Consider the following 16,963-nt stretch of genomic DNA (forward strand, 5'->3'; position numbering starts at 1 on the left):
TAAATCCCTGAGGTAGTGGTAGGGACTTGGGATAAATGAGTGACAGTTTGATGAAAGAGGCATAGCAAGAGGGAAATTACACTCCCCTCTTCACTCTTCCCTTCCCCCCCTCTCATCATTAGTAAGGAGTTGTGCTCCGAGGTACTACTCCTCAAATTACCTGAAAAGAGACATCCTCTTTTGTTTAGGCCCTCTCGCTTCCTCCGTCTGCCCCGCGGGCTAATTCTACCTGTCAGATCAAAAAGGTAGCAGGTCTACACAACACACTAACGCTCCCCTCACCTTTAAGAAAAGGTTTGAAATGTAAAGGGGGAAGAACAAAAAACACAGAGAAAAAAAAAAAAAGACTAAAAAGGAGGGAGAGTTCATCAGTTTGCAGCATGACCCAGCGGAAGACACGGATTATGTTGCGGATGTAAAATACCATAATAATGATGATCTGTGTCGTCTCGATCTTGCTTGAACCTCTCAGGTAATAACTCCACTGAGGCCCACAAACATGACCAAGGTTTCTGTTCTGTTACCAAATATACTTTCAGGTAACATCCATTTACAAATGCCTATCCGGGCACACTGGCATGCACGAATCTGCACAGAGAATTACTCATGGCTTTCACGCCCAAGCTGATGGCTTGTAGTGTCACCGGTTAGACAGCTTCTGTGCTTTTTTGCACCCTGCCCTACATGCCAGCCAACGGGCCTCTCCCATCCACTTTGACTTACTCTCACAGCCATGTGCACGTTCAAGACTCATGATCCAAAGAGAGAGGGGGTAAAAAAAATAAAAATTTAATCCTAAGACTTTTCACATGTTGCGTTCAGCAACTACCATTATTTTAAACTGTATTTCCAATAGTACAGCAAAATAAAACTGTAGTTTTCTTTCTTTCTTTTATTTTTTCTCCACTTTTTTTTTCTTTAAAGCAAAAAATATTGGACAGAAGGAATTTCCATGACTGCAGCAGTTCTATACTTTCCAGAATTAAGAGGATGTGCAGGATCTCAGCAGAAATGAAGCAAGCTGAAAAAGTACTGCACGTGCAGAGAGGAAGTGTGGAGGTTCGAGTATTACCGTTTCACTCCATGCACATTCACTCACACAGGTGAATGAAGTTAGTGTTGGGGAGTAATGGAATACCAGCATTACGTATTTAAAATACAAAATATGAGTAACTGTATTCCGTTACAGTTACCGTTTAAATAGGTGATATTCAGAACATAGTTACTTTATTGAAATGAATGGATTACACGATGGTCTTTGTCTGTTTCATATGTTAGGCTATGCACTCTGTATTTTCGGTAATTCCAAGCTGGTGGAAACCCAAACAAAACACACATCAAGAGGCCCATGTCACCCCTACTTGTGGCCCGCAAAATGACGTGAAGAAATATTTTTAAAAATTATCATTCAAAAACGTATTTAATATGAAGGCAATAGGCAGAGTGTGTTACAGGCAAAGCCCTAAAGAATGTAGCCTCATGGGCAGTGTAGCCCGTGCTGCAGGGAGAACGGACTGCCATACCAGTTATATATGGCGAGGAAGGGAGAAAAAGGTGAGTGGAAAAGTACGAGTTGTCACTAACCAGAAACGCGAGATGGAAGCATGTAAATATAATAATAACCACTGAAGCCAAAAAGAGAGCCTGACGAGCCCAGTTGTATGTAAGCTATTAAGACTTGACTGTACACTGTGTTTGTGTTTTCCGCCGAAACAATAAGTTCCGTTGGAGCAGCCTTTCAACGCCTCTCTCTGTCTCTCACTAGCAAAGTTGACCCAGACAACAAAGTAAAGCTAGTTTTCGGCTACGAGCCCGACACGAACCCAGCGTATTAGCCAGAGGTCCCTTTACTACGGTTTGGAGCCGCGGACCTGTTTTATATACGCGCGGAATAGTTTTCTATACGAGATCGCGGCAAAAAGTGCAACTTTACCTAATATCCACCTTACTGTTACTCATTTTACATCAAGATTTTAAAATCTAGTTGGTATTGGTATGGTGAGTAACCTTCAATAATAGTAATAAATCACAGAGCAATAGTACATTCATGTAGTTGTAAAAAGCATATTAATATATTCAGTAATTCAAAGTATTCAGAATACATTACTCTCATTGAGTAACGTAACGGAATACGTTACATTTTGGGGAATGTATTCTGTCAGCTGTAGTGGAATACATTTTGAAAGTAACCTTCTCAACACGGAATGAAGTTTATAGTTTCTCTCCTTCTGCAGTAAAAACGATTAATCATGAGACCCTTTCAGAAACAGTTGAGAGCTTCGTTTGCCCAGTTTAACCAGAAGGGTTTTTCAAAGTTTCGTGTTATACCAAAGTACGTCTAGAAGCCAGTCTCCCGTAACAACCTCTGGACATGTATTCAGAGAAGTATTTTTAGGCCATAGTGTATGGGAAATAAATAAATAAATAACATGATGAAAACCACCAAGGACTTGCACATAATGTGTGCACAACGTTATAATCATGATGTAGGAAATGTAGAGTTGGTTTGCAATATGGATACAGTGAGGGAAATAAAACTATAACACATAATTACCTACATCTTTACTACAACAATGAACAGATATGGCTGCTCCTACAATATTGAAACTCTTTTGAACCTCTACTGTATTCATGCAAAGACAGGACTGAGTCATTTGTATCAGGATTCTGCTTGTAATTGGCTCTTTGGGAGCAAGTGCAGGCCAAATGTCCTCTTTGCCTTTAAGGAACTCACACACAGATTTCTATTCAGGATTGTTTGAGTGTTTTTCACTTGTAATGTCTCAATATGTACTACCGCAGCAGTAATAAAGTTATGACAATTAAAGACAGGTTCACAGCTACCCTTTATGTCTCTTCTGTAGAAACTAACCAGATAAGAAATTTTACAATATCACAGCTAACACAGAGCACGAACTTAAAAGAACAGCTGAAAGGAAATGATCGGGGTTTTCATGAGCCACACACTCACACATCCATCCATTACTCGTCCATGCTGCTTGTGAAACTACAGGAAATGCATATTCCAAAAATGTTTTCATGCAGTGAAGAAACCAAAACAAATATTTCAAGTCCTTCAGCAGCACCCAGCATGAGTCTGTCACATTAATTATCTGTTGACCTCGGTCATGATCCATGTGACATAATTAAGCAGGTCCAAGCTAAATAGCCAGAGTGACTGTTTACTTACAACCAGCTGCCTTTAATACACTGAGGAGACTAATAGGGACATAATTCGATTTTTTGCACAATGAGCCTTTTGACTGACAATACAACACAATTGCGACCAGAAAGCCTGGACAGAGGAAAGTGTGTGCCTTTATGTGCACATAAGTGTGCGTGTTGTTCATGTTTGGCTTCAGACAGCAGAAAAACTGTCTGACTACCTAATCAGTAGGCCTGTTCTCTGTCAGCTGACTTTCTAAACTGAGAGACTTCTCTCTTTGTCTCTACAGGGCAATGTTCCTCTCTACAGTTTAATCTTATTGTCAGGATCACTCAAATCAGAGGAAAGAATACCAACTCTGTGGTCAGGAAAGGAGAAACTTAGCTGAGGAGGAATGGTGAATAAAGTTGTAGAAGTTGTAGAAGAAACGTAAAAATGCTAATATTATAACCTGCAACCACAGTTAAATAGCAGTAAAGTAATAAACAGTATCATAAAAATAAAACCTAAAAGGATGTGGTCAAGCCTTAAAAGGCTGCAAATGATTTAAGATACACATGCCAATGAAAGGCAGCAGAAAGGACAAATTAAATGAAGCCGTATTACCCTCTGTGCATATTAACGACAGTTCTGAAGTTGGTTGGTTTTGTTTTCTAAGCCTAGTTTGTAAAAATCCACTGATCACCACTATCTAGATGTTCTTCCTCCATCTGAGAAATAAACTAACTAAACAGCCTGTCTTTAGATGTTAGATAATATTTCGATGTAGCAATATCTCCTCACATCCCCTCTGCATGCGTCTCTTTTCTCATTAACACAAAGCACTAACAAACTAGTGTACACAGAGATTGGCACCTGTGCAATAATTTGTATCTGTCCTTGAAGCAGACAGGAAAAAAAGGTCAAACACATTAAGAAATGTTGCTTTTGTTGTCGTCCCTTCTTGCACAAGTAGCAGTGTTTAAATTCCACAAACTCTGGGAACAGACGCACAGCAGGATTCTCATCACATTTAATGAAATATGATCAGCTTCAAGAACCAGCGATGGTGCATGTGTGTTTGGAATTTGGCTTGGGAGTGGCAATGCAATTAAAAACACTACATAGTCTTAATTACAAACTACCCTATGCTGTCAGAAAGTGGAAGGCTTAGCTCAAGCGGCCCACTGGACTCCTTTACGTTGTGGGCCTTTCTCTGGTCTGATTACACCACGGCTACGAGGAGACTCATTCACAGGTCGTTTCAAGCTTCAGTTTAATTTTTTTGTCCTCGTTATTCTCCTGTAATAAAAATGTTACCAACCTTGACATCCCACTCAAATCAAAAAAAAAAAAGAAAAACAAGGTGCGCAGTAAAATGTGTTGGCAGAGCCTGGAGCGATCAATTCTACAGAAACACAAGAGAGAGTAACAAAACCCCTGAAATGTCCCAGAAATAAAATCTTGGAGGTGGAAATGTGTGTGTTGGTATTGTTCCCAGTACTTTGTCAGACAGAGCGGTCTTTTATTCCCCCAGTCGTGTCTGAGCAAAACCTCATGGTCCCATGAATAGGCTGGGGTTGATCTAAAACCCACTTTTTTCCTGCCTTTGCTTTCACATCCAACAGTCCCCCCTTATGAGGCATGTCTACTGCTGTGCTCACGCTTTTTGTTGAATGTTGTTAAAGTGTGTGCAGCATGACTTAAACTAAAGGTGTAGCTATGTTTGGTTGCAGGCCCGGCCAGTAGATCTTACCTGCAGTACTCAGTGCCATTGCTGAATTTCAGGCATGTAGCGTTGTTTACACAAGGTGCCTTATCATCCACACACTGCAGGGCTGCAAGAGACAAGAGCAGAGTTTTAAGACCAGAAAGGCACTTCATATCCACAACACTTTCTAAATAAATGCCAATGCTAAGCCAGACCATCCACTTATAAACCAATCTGTGTTGTCATCTATCATGCATGTGCAACATCTTCATATTATAAGAGTAAAGAGCATCAAACAGTTTTCTCAGTGAAATGCGAACTTTTGTATAGGCTGAAAATAAATGTTCTAAAATCTTGCCAGGTAAAGGAGAAACATGTCTAATCCTCAGTTTCCCCCAAACCCCAGTCATATCCCCAGATATGGTACTGGTACTCTAGGTCAGCGGTCCCCAACCCCTGGGCCATGGATCGGTACCGGTCCGTGAGTCGTTTTGTTCCGGGCCGCGAGAGTTGAGGCCCGGGTGCGAAATTTATGGTTTTCACATTTTTTATCGTTAACTCTGTTTCCCCTCAGTCTTTTCCTGTGTTGTAGTTGTGTGTCTTTTTTGAAAGAAATATTCACACGTTACCATAGCATCCAGAGAGTATTAAGGGACAGAGAGGAGGATGTTACTCTCAATGTTGTTGGCGCATTTCAGGAGGACGTGGTGAATAAGGGTACACAATTTCACAGTGAATTCGCAATTATTATTATATTTACAAAATACCACAGTTTTTGTCTTGGTCGTATCATTTTATTTTGTTGTATTTATCTGCGACACCTTAAAGGCCGGTCCATGAAAATATTGCCTGACATTAAACCGGGGCACAAAAAAAGGTTGGGGACCGCCGCTCCAGGCAGCATATGCACTCATAACTCTCCTCTGAGTCATTGATGAGAGAGTCAGAAATACTTTGTATGTGAGGGGATGGGGGAGACCGAGGAATAACCGGTTTGCAAAACAATGTGACTGTGGTTTTTTTGGACCATGGGAGGCAATTCTTCCAATTAAATGAAGCAAGGATCAACATAGAGGTTCCATTCAAAGAATTCAAATTGAGTAATTTCACAGTGAAAACATTAAAGTGTTATCCTGCTTATGTTATCATTTTGTTTGAGAAGGCTGGTACGGCTGCTGCTGTGAAATCACTTTTGTACCTTGGCCTAACATTAAACCTTTATACAAACATAATGTAACTGTAACATTAGCATACTACTCAGTAAGCATCCTAACATTTCAGTTTTTATCTTGACAACACAATATAATGTTACCGTTCTAAATAAATGACCTACCACCATGGCAGCGTTTTTGGTTTTTTTTGGTTTGTTTATTTTTTAAATGACTTAATGTCTCTCTCTTTTTTTGAGGAAGGAATCACTCAAAAACATGACTGGGCGTTGGCAGGACTCACTGAGGTCGTCCCAGCGCCACCTCTTACCATAACCACCCACGTCTAATGGTTGAGGCAAACCCACTCCGTCGACGAATGTCCACTCCCCTTCTATGGGGGTATTTTTAAGGAGCTGACCCAGATGTACTCTAAAAGTGTCAAGAGTTTTCCATTAATACCATAACTATCACAACTTTGAGAAAAAACAAGTTAACAATTAGCTGTACTGCTATAACTCTGTCAAATGTGTTGGTACAATGATTGGATTGCTGTACATAATTTCATCCATGACTTCCTGTTTATGACTGTGTCTAAATACAGAAATAAATAAATGACGTGACAGCGAAAAATATTTTCGTACACATCAAAGAAGTAGCATTGTTAAATGACTCAAATGTTCCTCAAAGGTGGGGAGCCCCAGCTTCGCTCGCACTCTTTGAAATTCAAAAGTGAGTATTTAAAACTCGTTCAGGTTTCTCCCCATTAAATGGTAACACCACCACAGATGCACACTCTCCCCTGTGAGGGAAACCCTCCAAGCAGAACTGCAATTTTTTTCCTTCCTGCCCTGCTACAGAGACATAAGGCGGGGGGCTTGCAACTCATCTCTCCAGCTATGTGGAGGCAGTCTGAAATCAGGCAGTGGTCACAGGCACACAAAAATGAGCGTTGATGAAGACAACAAAGACCATCTCTCTTCACACTAGTGAGACACTCATAACCAGACACATCAGCCATTGTACAGCCTTCGAGCCGCCAAAGACACATGGCTGAGGAGGTCTTCATGCACACCACGGCAGCCCATCATGCCAGACAGAAGTGTGGTGTTCTCTGCCTTTATTTGCAAATGTGATATGCTAGCAAAATCAAGGAGGTCATTGTTTAGCATCTGTAATTAATTAAGCAGAACTGTCATAAATTATTAGAAGCACTTGTATAAATGTTTCTTAGCACTTTGCTTCATTTATAGTCTCACATGTTTGGTGGTTATACGATGCATCCCCACTCTGCAGAACAGAGCTCTTTTTACAAAACTGAGGGTAGGTCAGCTGATTTAGAAGAAACGCCAACAATGTCTTCACAAAACAGTCATTGCATTACAGGAAGTGCACTCAGCAGTGGTGTTATTTCCTGAGTCTAGATTAATCACAGTGTCACTCAAGTTAAAAAGCCACGAGGGCAATAATGACAGCTAATCCTGTTTACTATGATTATTTTATTGATAAATTTGCACACAGCTTATTTGAAAAGTGTTGTGCATTCACTGTCTGGTCCAGGAGACTTATGCTTCAGAGTGAGGCTGATGGACATAGCACATTAGACACGGGGATATCGTACATAAACCACAGTGAAATTTATAATCCCAGCAGGCATGCACACACACATGCTACCCACGATATGCACACTTGCACAGGCATCCACTGCACTTCAGTGTGAGTTGATATCAGACTGCTGTTGCTGTATGACAGACCACAGACTATATCGTGCTATTTTGGGACCACTTCTGTTGACACACAGCGTCTGCGCTTGCCCTGGTTAAAAATCATGCATACATATTAACACAATGAAGATAATCCACACTTATGTGGTTAAGACATGTTAAGTCATGTTTTATCTGCTTTTATAGAAATGATTACAAAGATTTCCACTTTTCGAACACCGGATACTAGTCCTCTAGTAGATAGCTTTACTGTGTTTTGCTGGTTAGTTCTTTAGTTGAGTGAATAGAGGATGATGAGCTGAGAAGACGGGTGTATGAAGGCAGATGGAATGAAAGAATGGAAGCATGAGAGCAAAGACCGGAAAACTGTGCTCTCATCCCCCGACTGGTTTGACGAGCTTCCCATACAAGCTGTCATAATGCCAGATGCAATGACCTTACCAGATTTGGGACAGTCTGCCTCTTATTACGCCATTTTAACAAGCGCGCACACACACACACACACACACACACACACAGAGCTGAATTACCCGCTACACAGGTTACCAATTCCCAGATGGGAAGGTTGGAAAACAGTTTAGCAATCTGTTTTTCCAAAATAAAAACAATTGGTTCACACACATTCATATGACTGATGAGTGTATTGTAATCCAGACTGGTAACATTGTATCCCTTCCACCTAGTCGTTCTCACACTTTACTATCAATGATCCATGGACAGGAACATTTCCCAGGAATGAGAGCCTTGATAAGACTCGATCGACAAAGTCAACAGTGAAACTACCACCAGATGTGGTGAGCTGTGAAGGAACACACAAGTTACCTGACTGAATGCTCGTGATTATTTGGATCCTTGGAACAAAAGCCCTTGTTCATTTTCTCACTTGCTGCTGCTACCTTATCTTCAAACTGTGTGTGTGTGTGTGTGTGTGTGTGTGTGTGTGTGTGTGTGTGTGTGTGCGCGTGCGCGTGCATGCGCGTGTGTGTGAGTGAGTGTTTAAAGTAGACGGCAAAGCATGAGTGAGTACAAAAGCAGATTTATAGACTGTGCAGCGTGATAAGACTGAAACAGAGCTGTGAGTGATCCCTGGTGATGGAAGCTGACTCTGTACAGGTGCCTTTGCGAAGATTATTCTTCAGACTGTCCTCATGCTTTTAGCATGTTAACATCATTGCACACTCAAAACTGTAGGAGGCTGCACAGAAATAAGTTGCATAGAGAACATTTATTTTGGCTTTCATTGTATTATATGCAGCACACAATACGGCCTTATACTTGTAAAATGGATCTGTTATTGGAATGGCACAATACCAGAAATATAGTATTATTACCTAATAGTAGTCAGTACTATCCAAACTCCTTTCTTAAAAAGTTGTCTCAAAAGGTAGACTTAAATGTTAATGCTACAGTTACAGCTACAGTTACATTATGTTAGCCTCCTAAGTTTTTGGTGTTAGTCATTTCAAACATTTCGGCTTAAAGAACAAAGCTGATTTCTCAACAGCAGTGCCAGCTGTCTCAAAAAAGGGTAACGTGCACTCTGGATGTTGTTACTGTGAACTGAAACTTATTCACTTGAATTCTTTGAACAGACCTGGATTCTGGTCTGGTTTAGCTTTGCTAAATCTAAGTAATTCTTCCACTGGTTCAAAAAACACGATAACATAATTTACCTGTTGCCTTTTGCAAATCAATTATCATCTCTTGGTATTTTGTGCACACTCTAGTTGAGCACATGCAGTGCTGCAGCAAAAAAATTTGCATGTTGATCCAGGCATCCGGTTTTCATCAGTAACAGTCAAAAAAGAGGCTAATAAATACACACGGACTACTACAAATTCACTTAACCTGGGAAAAACAGCTACTTGTGCCCTTTCACGGGGTAGATAAAAGCCAGGTTTGTGGATTTTAGAGGCTTTTATCAACCATGAAAGGAGCTCATCCATAATTGAACCAGCTGTGATTATAGTGGTAAACAGGATGTCAAAAAAACCATTTCACAATTACCTGATGTCATGATGTAATGTAACTCTGTCAGCTGTCAGGTTTTTTTAAAGTTGGCCCTGTACCAGTAAATCTGTGTGCTGCTATGTTCTAAAATAAGAAAACTCTTGCCTTTAAAACTGCACCGCACTTTTAGAGTTTTCAATGTACTTAGGGTGCTGAGAAAAGGCAAGCTCGTCATTGCTGACACAGTCGTCTTTTAGTATTATTGTCACCTTCAGATGACACTAATTAGTCTGTTAGAAGCCTTTTTCAGGCACTGGCAGCATTCTGTCACGGTGACACCAGTCACGATGGTGAAGAGTCAGACATAAACACAACAGTGGCCGAGGGAGCAGTGATACAATCGGCGCTTATTACAGTGGCAGCAATCACCAGCGTTGGTGACTCTGGCTCGACTCTGGTGGAAGTGTCACAAACTTTTTGAACATGAGAATGCCACTACGAGCTGTGGTCACACAATGTGTAACACAGCCTCCAAGAGAGAAATCTCACTTCTGGATTTGGAAATAGTGAAAATGCTTGAAACACAGAACAATGTCTCAAATATATTAGAAAAGTAGAAATGTAAGATAATAATATATTAATATACAGATATTAATGCCATCAGGACATTCTCCAAAACAACTGCTTTTGGATATTTTTTTTTAAGTGAGCTGAGCAACTCCCACAGCAGACAGTCGCAGTCAAAATCAAAATGCCCATCTATTACTGTGACAGCATGTAGTTCAGGGGTGAAAGTGACACTCGCACTGGTGTGATGTGCGGTTGATACACTCTCCCCATATCACACCACACACTATGTGGCAACCTAACAGAGGAGCTTTGTAGACACACTGCTGCTGATAAGGAAAAGACAGAAAAGTAAGACAGACTGTACAAGCAGGACACTGAGCAATCACAATCAACCTTTATGCTCTGCACAGCTTATACCACACGTCTAAAACATGTTAAACAAGACATTTCTCAGTGGTTATGTCCAGCAGGCTGTCGAGTTCAGAATGCACTTGTGGAAATTCTCAAACCGATGTGTTCTTTTAAGCTTCCTATATTTTCATGTGAAAGCCCTAAAAGCTAAAAATGTTGAGACTTAAATGTAATAAAAATCTATGTAAAGAAAAGCCTGAAACCACAGTCCAAGTGGAGTCTGGCTAGTGGTGCTCACTTTATAAGTCACCATAACAGGTCCCTAAAGAGCTCGTACGAGAAGAAGGAAGAAAAAGAAGACGAATAGGTAGTGAGACGGAGGGAGGGAGACGAGACGAGACGGAGTTTGAGCTAATAGCTGTGGATTGATATGGGGAAGTAATTACGAAACTGCAGACAAAGACACCACACGAACGAGTGTCCCAGAGTACGGGCAAATACCCATACAGCCGAGGGCAGGAAGTTGTTCGCGCTGAGTGAGGAAGTAACCCCATTTCCTGGAATTGCTGTACAAGCCTCCATATCCAGCAGGCCAAGCAGTTGTCATGGTAACGTGCAATAAAATACCCTTAGCTCAGCATGTGCGGTGGGAGACAAAGCACAAACTAAACACTGTTACCCTTAGGGAAGCTTTACTGGCCCACACAAACAGTGGCGATAGCGAGCACACAGACCAAGCACGGCCTTCAAGGCTCAAGTCTTCCAGATCCCCTTTAGACTGAGGGTGGTGTCATACAGGAAGACACAGTAACATGCTTAACTGGGATGTCTGGAGCTGATCTTTAGTATTTTATCAGGAGAGATTACGGCACATTTAAACGCAAGGCTATCTGTAATAAACTACTGAGGACTACATCCAGAGCATTGTTTAATGCAACTCTGACCACACCAGCTGTCCCAAAACTTTCACTGCAGTCTGTTAAATCACTGAAAAGATTTTATGAACCCATTCATTAGAAACGCATGGGTGAACCACCGACTAGCACAAAGCATTTAAAGTAGTCATTTGCTTTAATTGATGAAAATTAGGTTAAGATGGAGGACAAAAATCCTGACTGAGGTCAAGATATAGGGGGAAAAAATGATTCAGTAATTATCCCACTGACCAACCAACTGCCTCGCTGCTTTTTACTGCCTGGAAAAGTTGGACGAGCCTCAACTGAGCATACGGAGCAGGGCCGAGGTGTTTTTGTACAGCTGGACAGCAGGATACAGTGCTGGCTCGCTTTCTCAGCGTGTGTGTGTGTTTTGAAGGGAAAAGAGAAAGAAAGAAACAAGGAGAGTAATCCAGACAAGACAAATTTAGGGACTTTCCCTCGATCGTTCAGAATCTAATGGAAAACAATCTGACCTTGCTTCCCTACTTCTACCACTGTGTGCAAACTTATCATATAGTAAATGTATATTTTAAGTTATTTTAAAGCTCATCTTTAAATGAAAAAATTTGCATTTTGTTTAATTAGGTATTTTTCTAAAAATACGCTGCTTACTATGTGATTCCAGCAACCGGTTGAGAGAGTGCATAGTGAGCAGACTGATTTCTGAAGGTTTGAAAGCAAATGTTTCCCATACTTAAATCGCTCATCTGTTTGAGACATCCTTCGTTACTTTTGGTTTCCTGATGTACCAGATGTTTTCAATATGTGATGGGTCTGGACTACAGAGTAAAGCTCCTGGAAAACTCGAAGGATGTGATTTGGCACCGTCTCGCTGAAACACGCAAAGCTTTTCCTGAAAATAGATGCAGGCTGTGCGGTGAACCTGTACATCAATCAGCATTAATGGTGCCTTCACTAACGCACAAGTTACCCGTGCCATGTGTAGTAATGTGGTAAAGATGCTGGCTCTGTTTAATTAGTTATGAGCAGTTCTGCTGGTGCTGTTCCTTATGTCAGTTTTTTTTTTTTAAACTGTAGTGCATGTTTAGCTCAGACCGTGACCTAAACACTCCATTGGTGTTCAATAACTCGAGGTGAATTTTGGTTAACGCCGTCTCCCACTTCAGAAGTAAAACTGTTTTGTTTTTTTCATGTAATTAGTGCATAGGTGTAAAGATAACAGTTACCTGCGGTTGATGACTCGCTACAGCACTGCTAGACTATCAATCGTGCTGGTGGAGAATTCACAAACTGAACACTGGAAGCAATCACAGTAACAAGTTTCTGATTAACTGAATATTAAACACAGGACTGAAACTAATACTGTGGCCCGTTACGGCAAAGCATTTCTTTCTGGGCTTTTCCGTGTAGTTTCCGTCTGCCTCCGGTCTGATGTGCACCGCTTGGTTCATTACTCCATGCGCCCTGCCTGCCTGTCTCCAGGATTACGGGGCCACATTGGCCAAGGAATGCAGGCCGCAATAATTCCCTGTTAATTTGCTAACCTGCTCAACAGTGCAGACACAACGCTTTGTAATCCCCTCGACTTTCAGAGCCACAAACTCTGCCTGCTATAGTAATGGTGCATGTGGTTCACGTAGGGCGTGCACAAAGCTTCATTCTGGTTTTTGCCTGAAGTGTATTTAATGTGCGTGGATCAAAGTCACTCAGACAAAACTGGTTTAGTAGGAATTGGTGGTTTGAGCAGTGCGCAGAACAATGGTGTCAAGCCCATTACTAGGACTTTCATCTTGACTGCTAACCAACTTCAAGACCATAACCACACCAAGTCTATAGATTTACATCTATTCTTTGGAAAGGTAACTAGAGAGAGAGGCCACATTCACTGCATTCGTGCATGTAAATGCAAAACCAAATATATGCGGAAGACAGTGCCCTCAGAAGTTCCCACCGACATGTGTGGTTATCCAATTTTTTTTTACTACGGTACTACATTAAACAAATAACGTGGCGGAAAAACACACGAGGAAGAGCTGTGTAGCTACATGACTAACTTAACTGTATGCAATCTGAAATATGACCACAATAAAGCGATAGCAAATTTAGCTTACTGAGACTGTGTGAGAAAGTTGGATTGTGTCACCGACAGGATGCTTCAATTCACTTTATTAGTAACACGACTACAGTGAGTAGGTAGGGCAGGAGATTAGCAAATAATGAAAAGCTGTGGGCTGGTCAATAAACATCTTTGTCTTCCCTGCACTGGGCACAGGCTGCTGCAGATAAATCATATTTCACACCAGGCGGCAGCTTGGGTCAGATGCAAGTAAACCGCGGGTGGTACAATCGCTGCTCTTTGTCAGCGTGTATGTACAATACAATACAAACGCACACGCAAATAGATACGCACACGCATAGTAGCAGTCTGCCGTTTGCACTGGGCAAGCATTTGCAACCATCCACATGCCCGCAGCACAGGGGCAACACTGTGTCGTGTGCCACAACAACGGCACCTACGCTTCCTCGAGAATGAGAACTCTCTGGCCCCGACCGAGAATAAGGTCAAACCTTTGCGCCTTTCCCCAGACTGAGCTGTGATTCGTGCTCTCCCGCTTCTCATTAAAAGCTCTCAACCCACAAACGTTTGGCAGGCTTTCATTGTGAATTAACTAACCTGAAACCACCTTCGTGCTATCGAGACGATCAAAATCTTTTAACGTGTCATCCTGTCACATGAATAGCTGACTTACACGCATCAAAGGATGCGGCAAAGACAGCATCCAGACATTATGCAGCTTCATTACCGGCAAGAAACGAGATAAAAAAAACTAGGACGATTGACTGTGGTGCAAACAGCGTGTGAGAGAGAGGGAGGGAGAAACAGAGAGGGAGGGAGGAATGTCAAACACCAACAACATTCCTGTGCTTCTCCTTGCACTGCCTGCAGCACTTTTACATTGTCTATCTTCCTTTTGTGTAACTTCACTGTTCACAAGTCACCTATAATCCATAAAAAACCGTGAGAGAGAAGAGCAGTGTTGGAGCTCTGGGCTGAAAGGTTAGAAAAACATGTGGGACAGAAATCAATTCCCCCGCCTTTGTACTCTCTTTATGTAAAGGATGTAAAAAGAGTACAAAGGCCAGCAGGTTATTTTGTATTTTCATGGCTCTCGGAGCCACCACTGAAACTAACTAAGCAAAGAAAGAAAGAAAAAAAAGAACACACACATCACAGTAAAAGCCCAGAAACAATCTCCAGTAATCACAAAACTTCATTCATTAAAAAAAGAAACACCAAAGGTCAAGGATCAGGGTCATCTATAGATGCAAAACATAACCACAGAAGAGCTCAGAATGAAGGTAAACCCATCTAACCCCAGCCACATCCCTGTGATGTTCACCAATGAGCTGCATCTTATCTTAACCAGACGATGCAGCTGTGTTTACATACACAAATCATTGTCAACAAACCTTATTTCAGTTATATTTAAAGCATTACTGTTTTCTAAAACAACAGTAAAATACATTTACATATAAGCTGAAAAAAACTGGGCGATGCCAATACTGTTATGTTGTTGTTACCTGGGTATCACTTTGACCAAAACCAGCAGGTAATAAGTTCGGTAACTGCGTTTCAACCAAAACGGCATCACTGTCTGTTTTTGTGGTAGACCTCCAGCCAGAGTCATTTTGCTGCTTTAAGCCAAATAAAGAGAGACTTTAACTGCTTTTAAAGATAAGCGAGTGGCCAAAAAACAAGAAGAATTTACTGGTTAGGAAAAACTGAATAAAAGACAGGTGTAGGGGATGCTGATATTACCATTTATACTGAAAAATGTACATCGATGTATTTTGCACGTACATTCCTGCGAACTTCATTAACATTTTCAGTTCTTACACACAACCGTACTGTACACTCACATGACATTTAACCCCCAAATGCTGAAAAGCGTATTACCGTCAGTGTGTGCTGACACAACTCTGTTAATTGAGCAGTCTAAACAAGATAAAGTGTCCATTTTGAATTCTTTCTCCAGCGCTCGGTGCTCAACATCTGGGCAGCGGTGCGACACAGCCGTGCGTTAGGCCGTAGTACCCGCATTAACTAAACCATAACGCCCTGAATTAGGCACAGGGGAAGAAGTTGGTCCACATGGAGGTGTGAAGCCGTTCTCTTTATTTTAAATCTAACGAATACAAAGTCAGCGACCATGAGCACAGGAGAGTCCACTCAAAGTAAAAGGTACCCAGCGTGTGTCTCAGAAGGCCACGAAGGAGCCCAGAAAACCCCCACCAAGTCACCTCAAACTTCGATTGAAACCTCTTCCATAGCTCACCTCCGATCTAAAGCTAGCCAAAGGAAAACTTTATTTTTGTTTGTTTATTTTTTTTAAAGAGTTAACAGGTTAAAACTGACCTCACCTAACTAGCTAGTGTAAAGAGATGCTAAGTGTGTCCGCAGATGCAGAGGCAACGAAACGTGATGGCAAGCGGCTGGTGACTAAAACACACCACGGTTTCGCCACAGCGCCAAACTTACCTAAAGAGACCTGGATGAAGCAGAAGACAAAGGCCAGCGACTTCCCCGGGGAGAACACGGGTATCTGCTCCATTTTCTCTGTAAAATCCACATAAGGTCGCCAGCCCGAAGCTGAGCTGTCTCCCCGGAGGTTCGTCGCTTCTCAGAAAGTTTGGCAGGAGATGGCTCAGGCGGGAAAAAGCAGACTTTCGAGATCAGCCGCGGACTCTGAACATGTCACGTTTTTTCCCCTGTACGTGTTTAACGACCTGTCTCATTAAAACCGTTTAAAACTCACATAAAGTTAAAGTTCTGTTGTCGCACACGGCAGCGACTCGCTCCTCCACCTCTCTGCGCTTACTCGAGGCACGACCGCAGAAGAAGCGCAGCACGTATCCTTCCGCCGGACGCCGCGAGGGTCTATCGCGGAGCTTTAAAAAGACACTAAAATACGTTGAAAACACGGGGCTTAAATCCAAATTTAGCTTCCTTATACCACAGGGAAAAAAAACAGTGTCGCTTGATATTTGTTTTATCTCGGGAACGAGACGGGAGGAGGGTTTAGATGTTTTTCGCTCTCAGCGTCGCCGCGGCGGAGGAATTTTTTTTTCTCATTTTTCTACTTCTCTCGAAGTCTGCTATGACTCAAAATTAACCCGTTCAATGATTTCTTCTCTTTTCTTTCTCCTCCCCGGGTGCTGCACGTTTTTTCCAGGTACGTCTGTGAACGCCCACACTTAAGCAGCGCTCTTCGTTACCGTTGCGGTTCTGCCCGGGCTTAGCACCTCCGCGCTTTTCAGGTGTTTTTGGGGAACAGAAATGTCGACTTAAAAGGTAAAACATCGAAGACTGAATGTGGATCAACAGTGGCTTCTAGTGAGCTCCAAAAACACTTTTTGTTGCACGCCACCCTCCTTCATTTTAATAATGTGTGTCATAACATTTG

General features: G+C 41.9%; 1 protein-coding gene across 2 annotated transcripts in view; it reads right to left on the bottom strand.

Moving 5' to 3' along the window:
* Nucleotides 1-16,669, bottom strand: part of notch2 (notch receptor 2) — a 39,828-nt gene extending 23,159 nt beyond the window's left edge. The window contains exons 1-2 of one of the 2 annotated variants that reach the window (XM_014336861.2): nucleotides 16,039-16,669; nucleotides 4,902-4,983 (exon numbers count right to left, since the gene is read on the bottom strand). In XM_014336861.2, coding sequence (XP_014192347.2) covers nucleotides 4,902-4,983; nucleotides 16,039-16,111 — 155 coding nt within the window. In that variant the 5' untranslated portion in view covers nucleotides 16,112-16,669. The remainder of the gene's footprint in view (nucleotides 1-4,901; nucleotides 4,984-16,038) is intronic. The other variant, XM_042217096.1, reaches the window with a different exon arrangement.
* Between the last annotated feature and the right edge of the window lie 294 nt (nucleotides 16,670-16,963).

Source organism: Haplochromis burtoni, unplaced genomic scaffold (genome assembly GCF_018398535.1).
Source record: "Haplochromis burtoni strain Fernald_Lab_line unplaced genomic scaffold, NCSU_Asbu1 Contig_13, whole genome shotgun sequence".
Taxonomy (NCBI): domain Eukaryota; kingdom Metazoa; phylum Chordata; class Actinopteri; order Cichliformes; family Cichlidae; genus Haplochromis; species Haplochromis burtoni.